The sequence below is a fragment of the Pygocentrus nattereri genome, chromosome 3, assembly GCF_015220715.1.
Source record: "Pygocentrus nattereri isolate fPygNat1 chromosome 3, fPygNat1.pri, whole genome shotgun sequence".
NCBI classification, from domain to species: Eukaryota; Metazoa; Chordata; class Actinopteri; order Characiformes; family Serrasalmidae; genus Pygocentrus; species Pygocentrus nattereri.
In genome coordinates, this window is record NC_051213.1 from 12,094,606 (window position 1) to 12,112,447 (window position 17,842).

At 44.1% G+C, this 17,842-nt stretch overlaps 1 protein-coding gene across 2 annotated transcripts in view; it reads left to right on the forward strand.

Annotated features, from left to right (window-relative positions):
* Positions 1–1,907: 1,907 nt before the first annotated feature.
* Positions 1,908–17,842, forward strand: part of rreb1a (ras responsive element binding protein 1a) — a 63,056-nt gene continuing 47,121 nt past the window's right edge. For both annotated transcript variants that reach the window (XM_017704578.2, XM_017704569.2), the window contains exon 1: positions 1,908–2,231. Coding sequence is in view for 1 of the 2 variants with exons in the window: in XM_017704569.2 (XP_017560058.2) it covers positions 2,192–2,231 (40 nt within the window). In the remaining variant the exon portion in view is untranslated. The remainder of the gene's footprint in view (positions 2,232–17,842) is intronic.

Consider the following 17,842-nt stretch of genomic DNA (forward strand, 5'->3'; position numbering starts at 1 on the left):
GCAAAGCTTGTAGCTTATAGAATCTCTTTTCAGTCGTGTATTTAATATCTTATGTCTTGAGCCATAAGATATGGCCCAGTGTGCAAAGTAACAAATCCACAAGAAAACAGATGACCATGAAGTTAGGCCCACGCTTGTGAGACGTGGTGGAACTTCACTGAAAGTGAAAACTGCTACATAACATATAAACACACAGGCTTATTGTATGTAATGTAACCATACAGGAATTTCCACAGTCTGCTGAAACTTGTGGGTACGCTTGCAGAAGAAGTTTGGAAACTGTTACATGGCTAGAAGCTGGCTGATACACAAATGAGTCGAGTTGGTAAGGTTAGGTTAGAGCAGTAAATTTCGCTGCACAGTTATACATCACTAGAAAAATAAGAAAAAATGAAAAACTATATTAAACAAATAAACTGTGTTTAAGTAACTATTTTACATGAAACAGACAAGACAGAAACAAGTACATTCAATTCAATTTGTTTTCATCCAAACACAATTTAATTCCAAAGAAGACCAAAGGAATTGCTCTGAATCAACAAGTGAATTCTATGCTAGCAAAGCCAGTTTATGTTGACTTCATACATTGTGACTGAAAGGAAATGTGTGATATAATTGAATTATATTCATGTATGTTTTGACTAGAAGACTTATTATACAATGGGAAATAAACCTAATAATCTATTCATTAAAAATAATATATTTTTCTCAGTAAATAAATAAAAGGGGTCCAAAAAAAGTATGTTTATTGTTCCGCGTCATTTGAGCACAGCTACCTTGTGAAATTTTCATAATGGAGAAATAAAAATGCTCCAGAGCTGCTTAGACTAAATTACGAGTAAATGACATGCTTGCCTTCACCTGTAAAACTGTCATTTTAAAGGTACTTGTTTTTTTGTTAGGACAGTGATGAACTGCAGGCAAACACAGTAACATTTGGATAACAGACAAATACAATAAGCTCTCTGTAGCCCACAAAACAATCCAGTCGCCCACTTCACAAATCCAACTCAGTTAATTCAATCAGTGATGAACAGATTGTGTAAACACAGATTAGAACACAAAAAAAGTGCGTTACTGTTTTGTCTCCCTGTGGAGCTCTAACGCTGCCATTTCTAGCAGAAAGCAGTCTGAAGTACTGGCTTCACATTTTCATGCAAGCAGGCTCCATCGACAAAATGGCAACTTGTGGAGCCCATGAGCCAGTCTGGCAGGCTAATGGCCCTGCTGATGGTCCTGCAGGCTCAGGTAGCCAGAGTGGCCAGTGCGGTGGGGGAGGAGGGGAGGGTGGGAGGATGGGGGAGGGAGGCAGGCTCCGGCAGCCTCAGCCTGGTTGATGAGCAGCTGGGGAGGGGTCTGCAGTATCACTGGGCTCACGGAAATTTGAGAGCCAGTTGCACCCAGCAACAGCGTCAGAAAGTCACACAAGTCGTGAAAAGTTTTTGGTTTCTGCGGTTTCCACCGTCTCGCGCGAAACTCATCAGCGCGTTTCGCTGCCACCGACGAGTTTGGCAACAGCCGCCTGATGCTCGCTACTTTTTTTCCACTTGGAGCGAGCTTCCTACTTTTCCCCAAGCGTTTCCCTGTGGTCCTGATTCGACCAGGAAAGCCCGAAAACTATGGCTAACAACTGCGATGAGCACCGAGTCGGACTTGCAGCAAGGAAGCCTTAAAGAAACTTGTGCTTCCTTTCCGTGCAGCGGGGTTGAGATGCTTGCCGTGGTTGGCCACAGCCTCAGGAACTCACGTCCCCTTGGAGACTAGCAGGAGAGAGAGAGAGAGAGAGAGAGAGAGAGACGCAGGCAACACACGTGATGCGCCGCAGACTTACTGATCACAGTTAGAGGAGAGAGAAAGAGGAGAGAGAGAGAGAGAGATAGATAGAGAGAGCAAGAGCGAGGAGAGGAGGGAGGGAGAGAGAGAGAGAAAGAAAGAGTGTGTGAGTGAGCAACGCTTTGAGGAACAGACCAAGAGGAAGAAAACTGATAAAATAAGGGCTTTGCTCTCCTCCTTGACACATCTCATCATCCTCCTCTCCTCTGGAGGAATTCACTCGAGAGGAGGAGAGAAAACACCCAAGTTGACGAACTTTGCACATCTTCAGGAAACGCCATTTTGATTCCTCTCCGGAACAACTTTAGCTGTTTCTGCTGGTTTCTTTTTTCCTCCTCGGCCCATCACTCCCATCACCATGTCGAGGCGAAAGCAGCCCAACCCCAACAAAGTGAAACGTAAGTTTGTTTTTTAACTCCTCTCCAATTTACGCCACTTTACAGGTCCTCGCCTTCATCCGCCGTATATCAGGATACGCGGGGTGGCTCTGAGACGCCGATGGGTAACTTTTCTAACAGTTGTGGGCACAGAAAACTTGCTCGAGATGATCAGGAGTGCTTTTCCCCGCCGCGGCTCTCGTTCGTTTCCTAGTTTCGCTCTGAGGACCTGATGCTCAAACCTGCGGAATGTGCTTCTCCCTCTCTCCACATCATCCCTCACTCGACTTACTTTCTGGCGCAGCGCTAGTTTTACACACCGAGCACTCGCGACGTTTTGTTTCGCATCTCTTCATGGACTTTTAGACCCTGTGTGAGGTTGAATGGCGTGGAGAGCCGCTTCAGAAGAACTTTAAAACGTGCTAGCTCGCCGTTGCTAGCTCTCTGGCTGCGCTACACTGAGCATCCATATCTCTTTCTCGCACAGCTTCTCACTCGCCAGCTTCTTGTTCGAATTTTTCCGTTCTACCTTAAAAGGTGCAGCAGTTACACTTTGACGCCACAGGTTCCAGAATGGAACTGCTGCACCATTTAAGGTGGAACGGGAAATTTCGAACAAGAAGTTGGCGAATAGGAAGCCAGCTTTAGCCTCGTCTGCCTCTGCACTTTGGTCGGAGCAGCTTTGTGGACGTTGAGTCGTTTTACTAGCTAGCTACGTTATTTTTTCATCTCGTCGGTGATTAAAACCTTATAAGTAATAAGTTAAAAGGCTTCACTTTTTGTCGCAAACGTACTTCATTCGACTTTTACAGACGACTCGCTTGTTTTTGATGCATTTTTTGCTTCCCATCGTGTGGCGACCGTTTGGGCTCCAGTTTGGCTCGTTTGACGGTTAAAAACACGAGGCTGTTGGCGAGAGTTAAAGTTGATGCTCGGCTAAAACGCTCCATATCTCGCTTCGCCGAGAACGTGCAGCTCTTAGCAACGTCTGATAAACGTAATGTATTTATCCGTCGACCACATTTATGAAGATATTGTCGCTAAACTCCTTCTAACTTTACTCAGATTAACTCCACTGATGGAGCTTTTGAGGAGGGAGGGGGGGGGAACGGCAGCCTAGCTGCTTCCGTAATGGTTGCTAGGCATTTTTCTGCTGCCGTTTCCTGCGCTCGTGCTCACAGCCAGTTTCTCAAGTTTTGTTTGTTTGTTTGTTTGTAGTTAGAGGGCGATCGTGATGTTTCAAGAAGTTTTCACGACACGCAGTATGTCACGATATCTGATTTTTTCAGACATCTCATCAGTCGGAACAGAGAAAATGGAACCAGTCGAGCTATATGTATTTGTGTATGTGTGTATAATCAGTGATTTTCATTTAATGATTGATAAAGGTTATTAGGATACACGAAATCCAGTTAAATTGGACTGATCTTGCTCTCTTCATAATAAAACAGGCAGTTGGTGAGGGTTCTGTGAGTATTGATGATATAACGCGCACAATATGTTCAGAAAAGCATGTATTGCGACATAAATTATCACACTAACAGTATAACTAACGGTCATGCTGCCCAGCTCTAAGTGAGCACCTTAGGTTAGCTGGTTGGAGCAGCAGCAGCATCTCGAAAGGTTTAAAGGGCCTGTAGCCCACAATTTACTTGTATTTCTCGTTGTCCCGCACCTAAGGTTGATTCATGATGTTCGAGTGGTTTTATGTACCAGTTATTCCGTTTTTTATGTGACAGTTTTCCAGTCTCTTTTTACTTCTTTAGATTTAAACATTCTAATTTGGTTACTGCGCCTTTAAGACTGATATGTAAATAACCTCTGTTCTGATTAGCTGCCTCATTCAAAAAGCAGTTTGGGCTGAATTGCTGCTTATAACCATGTGATGGGCAGGGCTGTAGACTGTGGCTATATGTAAGTGTGTTGGTGAATTTAAATGGGTTGTGTTTGCTGCGTAGTTTCCATGCATGACCTAAGGATGAGCAGTGTTTGAAACTCTACAGTTTGGAAATGAAGTTTTCCATTATATCAGCCCTTTGAAGTAATTTCTGGAGTTTGTTGTTGGCTGAGTCTGACTTTCTGGTAACAGTACAAGGGAACAAACATATGTGAGTCCAGGTTTAAATAGGGATGTTCTCTACGGTCAACCGGCCTCCTCTTCAGCCATTTGGGAGGAGGAGGAGGCAGGGAGGAGAGATCCGGATGAGCAGTTCGCATTCCATTACGAAATTCAACACTGTAGACGAGCAGGGCCTGCAGCCGTGCACACACACACACACACACACACACACAGTGAGTTTGCGCAACGACAGCAAGCACCATTCTCTCTCTCTCTCTCTCTCTCTCTCTCTCTCGTTTTTTCTCTCTCGTAATGTACTCTTAGTGCAGGATGCTAAAACTAAAAAAGTCTGCCTTTTGGTCACACAGACACAAGGGATTAACATTTAGAAGGCCCTGCGAAGGAAAGTAAAGACTCTAATAGGATATCTAACTGGTACTGATGGATTGTATGCTTAGAGCAATGCAAAGACACATTCTTATGCAAAGTGGTGCCATTTTCTGCTAAGATGATGTCAAAGGCCATTTCAAAGAGAAGCACCATGCACATGTCCGTATTGAGGCCCTACAGCTATGATCAAGTGAGGGCATGCAGCTTGAACTGAAGTGACTGGTGTAAGAGGATGTTGTGCAGTTTCTGTATGGTAGAAGAGGTTCTGTGATTAGAAGAGGCATGTAAAAACTGAAACCCATACCCTGGCTCTAGCCTTGATGGCCAGCAGTGTATGATTGCAGTTGTTTGTTGTCCCTGTGACCTCCGATATACTATTAAAATAGACTAGACAGCAGCTTTTGTTGTTCTTAAAGTTGAGTTGTTTTTCATTTCACAAAAGGCAAATAAAGTGCTTTTCCTTTCTCCTCAGAGCTGCTGTTTCTCTATTTTTATTGTTAGCTGTGTTTCAGTATGCAGGCCTGGGCTGGATGTGGCCCACTCTCTATTGTGAGGACTGTTGACACAATATACAAATCGCGGGTTTCTGTGGAGATCAAAATATGGAGGCTGTGACTAGAAGTCAGCGCACTAAAATCCGCACATGTGCTTTAAAAAATGCGCATTCTATCCCCCAAGCATGAGCAGATGAGACATGAGCCTGTTCAGCTAAGCTACGACTGTCAATTTAATTTGCATCTGAACGGTTTTAGGGCCAGAATCGGGTTTTGTGGTTTTACAACGCTTAGCTGCTTGGCTGATCTTTGTCTTAATACATCTCACTATGACAGCTATGCTATAACCTTGACATCTTGCTTTATGCATACCTGTGTAAATGAGCCAGTGTGTAAGATATCAAGTTATAAAGCCAAAATTCATGTTTGAGTTATTTTTGGAGGCTGTTTATTAGAATAAAAAAAGTTTTAGAAATATTCATAACAATCATTAGTTAGGCCAGTGAGGCGCTATTTAAGTTATAGCATGTGATGTCTTAAGGAAATGTCTCCTTTGGGCTTAGACAAGCTTATTAAGAACACATTTCTCCCTTGGGGCTTCAAAAGTGCCCAGGGAACTGCCATTAGCCCTCTTTAATTCATTAAAATCTAATCTAATCCAATCAACAAGGTTACCTGACCGTTCTCTTCTGAGACAGCCAAATAATTGCAGGGTATTGCTTTACATTGAGTGTTAGATTTGCATGGAAATTTTTTAAATCTTGTAATTTATCTTGATTTTTTTTCCCCTCTTTTTGCATCAGTTCAGTTTTCGTCTTTGGTGAAGACAGACAGTTTGATTGTTTTATTGGATTATGAAAAGAAAGTTAGCTTAAAACTAGCCCACCTGTGGAAAATTCTCAACTAAAACGTAGATTTCCCAAATATAGCTTCCTTTTATGCTGATTGTGTGAAAGAATAGCCCAATTAAAGGGCATATAGGTTCTGCCCTTCTGATGCAGGGGGTCCTGTGTTCCCCCAGGGTATTGATGGGCAGGCCCTTTGGCTCTCAGGCTATATTTATCTTGCCTTTTTTAGATAAGATTATGTTCCATCTCACAGAGGGTGTGGAGCGGAGGCAGGGACTCAACTTGTCTCTACAGTGAAAACTTAGGATGGATTGGGAGAATAACTTAGAATTAGACTCACTACTCAATCTTGAGAATGTGGTTCACTGCTTCTGCTTTTTGTTCTATAGCTTCCTAGGACTCTTGTTTCCTAAAATGTTGTCCAGTCGCACACACTTAATGAGTCTTGTCCTGGTTTGGATTGTCTCCATTTTAATATTATTTGAATCTGTAAAATAGGTAAATTCTATCCGTTTAGTCCTTGCATTCTGTTTTGAAACTCTAATAAATTTGTAGAAGTCACTCAGAAAGCAATGCTACTGAACTTGTGAACCCCTTTCACTATAAACCCAGAAAAAAGCTTTGGATTACATTGTTTTTGCATAGTGTGCCTTCAGAAAATGTTAATAGTGGACTGACTTGTGTGAATGTAGATACACTGGTGTGAATGTGAGCTGCAATTGAAAAAGGAAAAAAAGATGCTGTAGAAAGAGTTTGGGCTGCCTTTTAGCTTAGTTAGTCGTCTTGGTCATGTCATCTAGATGTGTTTGAATATGTGATTCAACTTGAAGAATCTGACTGATGTCCTCCATGGAATGCTAGTCTCAAAGTCAGTAGTCAATTTGTCGTGTGTAATATAGGCTACTGACAGTGAAAACATGTTGAAAACGAATGGACTAGCCTGTTTGAACATGTTTGTGCCACAGGACCTTTTCTGAAAGTAAAACAAGTACTTGCTTTATGCTTTATTCCCTTTAGTAGAACTTGTTTCAGAGAGGTCACTGCAGTCTTTGATTGTTGTTCATTGTTACCCACTTTCATTAAACTCTGCAGTGATTTGATGCATGAAACATCTTGTTTTGTTATGTAGAAAACCTTTCATTACTGCAGCGACCTAATCATTTGCTGCTGAGCCGTCACCAGACTGATGAGCCATTGGGATGAGCGCATCAGCTTGGTTTTTGTCGACCTGGTCACAAAAGCCTACGTGTCAGTCAGGCTCACCTCCGGCACCCTGTTCCTGAGTCCCGTCTCTATCAACCCCCCACCCCCGTCAGCTTCAGCCGGCAAATAAAGCACGTATTTACTGTGAGTTCAAAGTCTAACTCGACGGCTATCACCGATATGAAAGAATGCCACACTGAAGGAGAGAGAGGGAGAGAACAAAAACACTAGAGAGAGAGAGAGAAAGAGAATAAGAAAAATACAACCAAGGAGGAGACGAGAGGGGGGCTGGCAGGAAGTGAAACTGCCTCTTCTCCGAGGTGGACAGGGAAGTGATGGAGGAAGTGTAAGAACAATGGCGTTAAAGCGACTGGCCCTGTACTGTTCTCCAAGAGTTGGTTAACTCGGACAACAGCTTGTGGCTTATCCTGCTGCTGCTTATGTGGCAATTTTTCTGATCTAATATTTCATCACAATGTTTTTGCCCCCTTTATCCCTCTCTTATGCTTTGTTCCTTGAACTAGAGGGTAGGAAAGGGTTAACACAACGTGGAGACTGATGGGAGCGAGAGAGAGGGGCTAAATGGAGACTGCAATAAAGACGGCCTCTTTTGCTGCCTCCTCTCTCTCTCGTTCTCTCTCACAGCACTCCCTCGCTCCCTCTCTCTTCTCTTGAGCCCATAGCTCTCCCTCCCTGCCTGGCTTTCTTGCTGACTAAACAGTTTTGTCAGCTGGCAGTTGTGTGCAGGCTGAGGATTTGCGATAGCTTCTGGAGGTTAGAACGGGAGAGGGAGGGGGGAGAGGAGGAGGAGGAGGGGGGAGGGGGAGGGGTGGGGGTGGTACTCCCAGGCAGCACTTGTTGCTCAGTGGAACCGAGCGAGGGAGGGAGAGTGAAAGAGGGAGGGAAGAAGAGGGGAATAGAGACAGAGGGGAGGCTGCAGGAGGGGGGAAAAAAAAGTGGCAGGCAACAGCATCGTCCAACCAGTTTCTGCCAGAGTGAGGGAGAGAGAAATGCAAATGCAGCTCAGTTAAACTGTGTCTGTATCTTTTTACAGCCAGATTGCTGTAACCACAATCAAAGTTAAGTGGTTATGCTGTACAATACAGAGGTAACTTATTTGGGTCAGTTCTTCATACGTTTTGAGCCTTTTGTTCCAGGCTAACTTTCAAAGAAGGGATTTTAAAGCATACCTAATGCAAACCCTCCTGCTGCTCCAGCCCCGGCAGGGCTGCGTATTTGCCTGCAGTTTATCCCGGGTGGTGCGCTGTATTTTCCACATCTGCCACTTTTGAGGACAGGCAGAGGAGCTGCTGAGTGCCTTTGTGTAAACAGTGCTAATCTGGAGTTCGCGCGGCGGGCCGCTAATCGAAAGCGAGGCAGCAGGCCGCCTGTGACAGTCAGCTTTCGGCTGCCGTGCCGTCACTCAGACCAGACAACAAATATAGCCCAGGAGGATGAGCTTGAGCTGCCCTAATGACACCCTACCTGAGAACCGTGCTGCATGCTGGGAGGGGATGTTATCCAGGGATGCTGTTCAGCTGATGTGACATGTTGACAGCGCCTTGAACAGATCTAGAAGTAGATGTTCCAAACTTAGCTGAAATGTATTTTTAGGCTGTTTGTGGCTGCAAAACGTGCAATTATAAGGATGGGCTTTGGGTTGATCTCTTGTGGTGACCCTGTTGTCTTGTTGCAGCCATTTTTTGTTGCCTTTTTAACCAAACTGTGCCATACGTGCACCATGCACACCCACATACACAACGTCCTGCTTCCCCCTCATGCTGGGCTGAAAAGGTACCATTGTTTGTTCTGCAAACATGGGACACACCTTGTCTCCATGGAGACAGGAGCGCATGCCCCTAGTCTGGCTGCTCCTTTGGCTTGTAAAGAAGTTAGCCACACACCTTCTTGCAGCTTCTCAGGCAAACTAATGGCTTTTACCTCAGAGCATCCCCAGCACCGTTGCCGTTGTTGAAGGGGGGTATGGTAGCCTGGAATGGAAGTGGAGGCTCAGAGAAGATACTGAAGAACAGTAATGGGGAGAGGTCTGAGAAACTTGATGCTTTGAAACTCTAGTTGCACTTTTTTCTGTTTCAGTAAAGGCCTTGCTCAATGGTACAAGGGGGCAAGGAACAGTCAAATGTGCTGTGTCATTGTCCAGAGGTAGGACATGAGATTTCCTGATGAAACATCATGTCACAGGCTTCTGGTCACATTTTAAAACTCTGTTTCACCCTGGAAACAGAAAATAAAAAAAAAAAAAAAAGGAAAGAAACTTTTGTTCCAAGTAGCAATGTTGAAATTGCAAAGCAGGCAGAATCTTCTTGTTCTCTACTGAACAGATACTGGGATTTCCAGTTCAGTGTCTCTTGCTTAAAATTGTGTCAGTCTAACCTCGCAAGTATGAAGCCAGTGGTTGAGTGATAGGCAGGGAATGACTATTATCTGAACGCCACACCCAAGTCACACTCGCAGCTTAGCTGAAACAACATCCTACTCAGACCAGTTTGAATGGATGATGTGCTTCAAGTCATGTCCTTATGAGAAACCTGTGGATAGCAGATGCTCCACAGCAAGAGGTCAGTTTGACAGTCGACTGAGAAACCCTCCCCTCTGTGTTGGTACATCAGTATTCGTAAAGATGGTGGGCACTGATATGCTTAGTACTGTTTCCAAAATAAATGTGCCGTACAGGGATGGAGCCAGCACTGGTGTAGAGGTCGGGGTGAGGACTGGGCTATTTGTAGAGTGTGTATTCAAGCCTAAATTTGGGTTGTGGTTATGTGGGGGCAGGTAAAAAAAAAAAAAGGTAACGACGTACCTGGTGTGCTCGACTAGGGTTAATGGTACACTGTCAGCCTCTCATGGGAAAGAAGGAGTCAATGGGCCAGGCTTTGCTGCCGCGCCCCTGAGCAGGGCGACACAAAAGGGAGTGATCTGGACTCTTTCTCCCACCTGAAACCTGGCCTCTCCCATCAGGATCTGAGCAGACAATGAACCACCAGAAACCCTGCCCACCTTCAACACCTATTTCATACCAGGCATGCACACTAACTTGTTGAGGAGAGGCCCACCTTCTTGTTCGCCCGTGCTAGCCCAGCTCCCCATGCCACACCTTTCACTACCCCCCCCCCCCTGCTGTCCATTTGGAGATTACTCACAAGAAAAATGAGTAAATGAGTTTTGTTTTCCCAGCTCTTGAGCTTGCACACACAGTACTTCAAGATGTGGACGAAAACAAACAGTACATACAAACACGGTACAGTCCGACTTGCCTGTGCCTGCCATCTAGATTACAAAAGGGATGAGCTGTAACCGCTATTTCTCAAATGATTTCATCTGATCCTCAGCTTAGTCTCTGGGATTTAAGTTAGGGACCTTTCTTCACCAAACTTTGCCCTGCATCCTCAGTATGCAGTGAAGCACTCCTTTGAAGGAGTGTTATCATTAACCAGCACGTTAACTCAACTTGTGAACTTTGGTACAAAGTGCCAGAAGAAAAACGAACAAAGGCAGTCATAAAGCTCACCAGAGTAGGACGAGATAACCAGGCCGCTGATTGGCTCATACGAAGGAAACCAGGCCAAGGGTTCTTGCAAGAGTTTTTCCTCCTCAGCAGCTAAATGACAGTTGCACTCAGCTTTATCTTTTTCGTTTAAATTATGGCCCAAAATACACCAAACAGATTGTGCATCAAATTTATGAGTTTAAAGTATAATTGGGTACAGATTTAGATTAGCCTGCTTATTTGTTTTATTGACTGTTCAGTGACCGTCTTCACAGTATATCACTATGTGACCAAAGGCTGATTGTCTATTGGTATGGCAATGTCTACTGTGAAGAGTAGGTCAAACCAAAAAGTGCTGCTCATCTTGGTTGTATTCTGCTTGAATGCTGTGATACTTGGAATTGTTTCATACTTTTGAATAGGTTGCATCTGAACACCATATCTGTAACATGCTAGAGCTGAACAGGCACTATTCATATTTGTAGGCCTTGAGTCTGGAGCACTCATTACCGTTTTTGTCAACATGACCTCTTGCTCAGACCACATGGGTTCTTCTGTGATGTGCTGCATATTCATACTCTGTCTAGATAGCTTCCTCTTATTGCTGCTATTATCATTTTTGCGAGGAGTGTCAGATACACTTTGTTAGCCTGTGCATCCTGAATACCAACATGCCAAGGCATCAGGAAGGTATCATGATACTAGCTCATGATTTGATTAAGATCCTAAATGTTTCATGTTCAGAGTAGATTTTGGTCGTGTGTAATGAGTTTTGAACATGTACATCTGTTTGTAGGGTTGTTTTCCTTCATTCATTTCATCCCTCAGTAAGGAAATGGCCTATCCCACAAGACTTTGAGTCTTTTTGACTTCCGTTGAACAGGAAATGGTGGATTCTGGATGTTGTTTCAGGTTTTTATAATTACGATAAGCACTGTGCTTCATTAAGACAATTGCAGTTGGGAAGCAGGGAAATGGATGGTCTTGGGCTAAAAGCCTCAGTTCTGTTCTTGTAAGGCAGAGAATGCTCCGGAAGTGGCCTAAGTGAAGTTTTGTTCAGTTCTCTTGTATTGTGCTGTGATGGTAAACATCAAGCTGTTGATCACCCTTTGGACGAGAAAAACTCTGTTCTCCATGACCGCTTCAGTCATTCCAGCTGTATAATTTTATTGTGGTCTCACACTTGCTGATTTTGTTGGTACATGACAACTTTCCCTACCTGTCATGCTTTTTAACCCTTTTCATCCTTTCACGACCTCATGGTGTAAAGAGCTGTAACCTACCCGCCAATCTGTACCCAGGCTGGTACTGGCTAACATCTGATGGGACTCTCTTTAAAACCCTGTTGGCAAACATTGAGAGGGCCCATACAGATGGAAATGAGGCCTTTACAGTCCCACAGCCGAAATGCTACTGCCCTAACGCCTCCGCAGAGTGCCATGGGATTACAAAGGGGACCGGTTTGTCATGCCTGAACACCCCCCAACCCCCCCCCCCCCCCCCCCCCCCCCCCGACTGCTGCGATGCTGGACCACAGAGATCTTGATGTTCCTCATTCAGCGTTCTCCTGCATATATTCTTTCATGTTAGTATCAATTGTTGTTTCACATTTTTGGCTGTGGCTGCCTGTCCTTTGGATGTAGTTATCAGGTAATTAAAGGCACTTAAAAGAATGCTGGGAGTTCCAGAGTGAATAGCACAATCCACCGATTCTGTTTTTGTGCTGGGCACTTAATGGTCTCTTGGGCATTATAAACTGTCCCACTCTTTATTGAGTGCTAACTCCGAGTTGCTCTTGTGTCGCAAGGCTTTCTCCTCTAAGTGTTGCTCGTTCTCTTTGGAAAAATAACAATAATTAACTGCCATTGGAATGCAGGTGGGCGATATGGTGAAAATATATTCTGATGATACTTCAAGACGCTTGCTTGATTCATGATGTTTAGTTTTTCTGAGGTTTGTTAAGTTATAACAGACAAGGCCGAACCAGTAGTGCCACATAATGTTTTCATGCTCTGCACAAAGTCCAGTTAAACAGGACTAAATATGCTCTCTCTTTGTAATGAAACATAGTTGGTCAGTGTTTGTGAACTGATGTCTTCAATATGCTCCGAAATGCATATTGTGATGTTACATTTTGCCAATTTTTGAAACATATTTTGCAGTTATAGATGCGTTGCGTTGGTGACTTAAAGTTAGGATATTGCACTTGTTATAAAAATGGTCTCTCCTCAGAAGGAAGAAGTGAAACCCATCCAGATCATCCTGGGACACTTGGCATACTGATGCTAGCAGCAGAGTGCATTAGCGCATAAAAAAAATAAATAAATAGGCACGGCCCTTTAACACTCTCAGCCTCCAGATTCTCTCTGAAGTTCCAGAGCCTCCACCCCCTATTCCAGATGAATTGCTCCCTTGTAGGAGCATGTCCTCAGGCAGGGGCTTATGTGTAGAGAGAGGGAGTGAGTGAGAGTGAGAGACCAGCACAGCGAATGTGGAGCAGTAGAGGGAAAAAAAACAAAACAATGTGACTCTTATTTCAGCCAGAGGAGGGGAGAGCGGAGTACGTGATGTGATGCTGGGGAGTCACTTCAGCGTAGCCGAGAAAGTTCAGCATGCCCACATACCCCTGGGTGTGATGGATAACCCCTGCTGCAAGGGCCGGCTTGGCTGTCACTCAGGCACACGGCCATAGCAAACAGCTGGCTGCCCCGGCTCTCATTGGCTGATGCGGAGTCACATGCCTTGGCTTTAGGAGGTGGTTCCTCACGAGTGGGTGGGTGAGAGGCTCCACTGCAACAGTTGGCTGATGTTATGGCCTTGTACTTTGGCCTCCATCCTCACTTTGCAGTTTAGGTCATATAACATCAGAACAGAAGCCAAAGGGGGGTGGGGAGGAGGGGGTGAGAAGGTGAGGGCTAGAGGTGGAGGTGTGACTCATCTGGAAGTGCAGATAACATCACAGTCGTTCACTGACAGTAGTTCGCCATTTAGTTGTTCACTGTGCTTTTTTTTCCCTTTTACCCAAGTGCCTCTTTTCTTCAGGAGAGGGGGAAAAAGGTCTTGACAGCCACCAATCATGTGTGGTCACTATGAGGGAGAAAGAGAGAGAGTATGTGTGTATGTGTGACAGACATAGGGATAGTCTCAGTCTCAGCACAGATGAAGGGTGTATTCTTCTTGGTTTCACAAAGAGCTCCATTATGGCATGCTGTAAGAGGCGTATCTGCCCAGTCCTCCATCAAACCCCCCTGCAGCAGTTTTCCTCCGCCTCGTCTGCTAAACAGAAAAGGTGGAACCCACGGAGGCCCTGCAGCGTGGCTCCACAGCTAACCTGCTCACCAGCCTAGCAGCCTTGGCATCACTTCGTTATTTGCTTTTAAAATGGATGGGATAGGATTTTAATGTTAAAAAAAAAACTTTAAATACCAATCTTCTGAAATACATAGTAATGCTAATCCAGGTAGCTGTAGCTCTGCTGCATTCCATAAATGTTCTTGTATTGGTATTGGCATTGGCAGATGTATACAAAATTAATAACAGTTTATGCAAAAAAAAAGAAGCACGGTTAATGATCATGCAATCCCGTTTAAATTCTATTTTGGTGACAATAGTTATGAATGGTTTTAATCCAAAACCAATGTTCTTATCCATTTTGCCAGCAAAGCTATTTTCATTGTAGCAAACAGACATTTTTTTGTTGTTTTCTCGACACATTGTTGTGCATGTACAATGGAATCTCTCTGTGATCTACAGCTCAGGGAGCAGGTTGTGTGTTCAGGGCATATTGGGGCTCTGTTCAGGTTGGGGCTTGTTGGTTTAACGGGCCTGAAAGCCCTAGAACCCAACCCCCATCCCCATCTTTGTCTTCTCAGGTGTAGAGAGGCTTTCAGGTTTTGCCTCATGAAACCAACAACCACGCCTTAACCTCGCTTCAAAAAGAGATTATCTTAAGCATCTTTAGTCCTTTATTTTCCCGAAAGATGTCGAGATACAGCAGTGAGCTCAGCTTCAGGATGACTTCACTCACGGCTAATCTTAGTCTATTACCACTGTGTTTTTCAGTGTAGTCTGGCCAGTACCCGACATGTAAAAACCATCAGCAAATATTCTGCGCACCCCCCCCCCCCCCCAACACGCACACACACACACACACACACACACACACACACACACACACAAACTTCCCCTGCCCCGAGACTTTTTTTTTTTTTTTTTTGGTGTACTTGCTCACCTAGTCATCTTTCACACCCTTATTACCACAAGGAGTGATTTAATCCAGGCCTGTCCATCAGTGCAACTGTTGTTTTGCCTTGTATCATCTTTTTAATTCAGATGTGAGGTCTGTAGAGCATTTACGTGGAAATTTCATTGTCAGCTTTCTCCATGCACTGAGACTGTTGTGAAAGTGCACTCATTTGATCAGCATCCTGCAGTTTGTCTTAGCTGAAATACTTTAATTCTGAATGTTTAGGATGGTGTTACCACATGTTGCAATTATGTTATGCCTTTCAGTTAGTGATGTAACTATTTAGTGTATCATATTGTATGAAATTTCATTGCAGCAAATTGGATTGTACTGTATCATTGTGTCATAACTGACTTGAATGTTAGCTTGTGATCATTGAATAAGCTCAAGGCTAACATTAGCTCATGGCTAGAGTATTACATCAGGACACAAAGTGTAACTTTTTTTTTCTTTGTATTTTTATAGTGTTGAATGCTGTAATAAACTGAAAGGTGAAACATTAATATTACTGTAAGGCATTTTTCATCAAGTCCTTATTTTTCGGTGTTAAAATATATTGGATTGACACCGTTGGTCCATCATATTGTATCACATTGAATTCTGATTATCCTTAATCTTTGCAACCCTACTTGCAATGTATGCAAAAACACAGTGGGGAACTCTTCATGGTTTAAAGATTGGTCTAGATTTATCATGTTGCCTAACTTTATTTAAACACTCATCTGGAATACTTGAGTGGTCAGGATCCTCTCAGCAGCTGCCCAAAATTGTTATTAGTTCATTTGCATATTGCAAACTTTTACAGTAGCTGTATTAAGGCCAATAGTGGTTTAGAAACGATGTTACTCTGCCCTAGCATTTATGTTACGCCATCACATGTTGCCCATCAAAGAGGCCCAGGATAAAACAATGTTTGTTCATAAAGGACCCAAAGATAATTCCATTGCCCCAGTTCCCGATGCTGCTGGCTCCAGGGCTGCGACCTGCTCCGTGCTGTGGGTGATGGGCGATGAGGTCAGCGCATGGAGAGGCAGCCCTCAGCCCCTGGTGTGGAGTTGCGATTTATGGAGTGGAGCTGTCGCTGCCGCCCATGAATGAATGTGCCATTTGTTGCACGGATGGACAACTGTCAGAGGAGAGAGAGCGGCCGAGGCCTGCAGCGTCCTCCCTGTCATAAATACAACTGCCCAGAGCAGCGCTGCTGAGGGAAGGAGAGAGAGAGAGCGAGACAGCGAGAGAGCGCGTGCACGAGTGAGACAGACGGGGGAGGGAATGAGAGAGTGCAGGGAGAAGAGGGAGGGAGGAATTCCCATGTGACTGTTTCCCGGGATTTTTTTCTTTTTCTTTTTTTTTTTTTCCCTCATTGATGAAGCAAAGTTAGGTAGGACATGCCAGACAGGTGTCAAAAGTTTTAATCAGTATGGTTTTTAAAAAAAAGATTGAATGTAGAATGAGCATAACATAAATCATCTGAAATGTAGAGTTTTGATTTTAAAGTGGTGTTTCAGCAAAAAATCTGTTTACAGTTTCACAATATAGAGTCGACTGAATGTCTGAGGTTTGCTTCTTTAGTTTTGCATTGAATTAAACATAGCTTTATTAGCTGGGCTAATGTAGCTAATAAGTAATTGTGGTTTAGGCCATCTTAGCATTGTGCAAATTGCATGCTCAGTCATCCTGCTTGCCTCAAACTGACTTGCTTATGCAATTTCTGACACTATATGACATACTGGAAATAGTCTCAAACTTATGGCATAGCTAAAAACAGTAGTAGCAGCCATGCTTAAGCCTGAATTGTCTACTTTTGTTTGGGACGGTCATACATTTTTACTACTATCAGTGTTAATAGTAGTAAATGATTTGAAAATTGCGCTCTGTAAAAAATATCGAAGAGTTGGATCAAATTAATTCTTTTCTTTCCCTGTGAGATTTCTGCCGATGTTGACCTGATACCAAACCCATCAGTGCTGATATGCCATCTTAACTTTCATAGACGATAGTCAAACTTGGGTTGAATCCCTTACATCTGTAGTGGGCGAAATGGATAAAGCTTGTATTGGATTCAAGGCTATGTGACATTTTTCCGTGTTTGTTCATGCTTGGATCTCGGAGCTTGCTACTGTGAATAGACAGGTGGTGGAGATGTCTCAATCTCCCTGCAGGTACATGTCTGTAAAATAAAAGAATAATACAACAGCATCATTGAGCTTAAAAAAAAAAAAGTGGGGGGTGGGGGGAAGGGGGCTAGGGATTAGGAGCTCAGGCCATTTTTCCCTAGTGATTAGCACCTCACTGACTAATCAGAGCAAGAGTGCTGCTGTGTCTCGGCTGACTGGGAGGCCCTGTAGCCTGACATCAATGCGACCTTTTTCTGACTTGGTATTTAGGCCTGTTTCTTAAGAGAATTGGAAGTAACCATCAAATGGATGCAGTGTTTTAATGAACTGGAGGGATAGTGATGGTCTTGTGGGAGGACTTGGGCGAATACACATGTGCACATACAGACTTGGACCATCTGTAGCGTGCGGTGGACAGTGTATGCTTTTTCCAGGCAGCTGTCAATGGCACACCAATCTGTCAGTACACAGTCTGCATCTATGCTCCCGCTTTGTAACTCACACCATGTAACTCTGTGTGTGAGTGTGATGTGGCGTGCGTGCTTTCCAAATCGCCCTTTGTTGAAGCGATTTGCGCTCTGGCGAGGAACCGCTGCTCCTCTGTGCTTCTTTTACGCCTCTGTATATGCACATGGATATGAGCAGGAGGCTGAAACTGAGCTTCTACCACTAACCAGGCTCATATGACCAGTAAGCGTCTCTGCTGGTGCCCCACTGTGCGTCCAGCCAAGCCCAGGCTGTGTGCGTACTATTCAGGCCCAAATAAA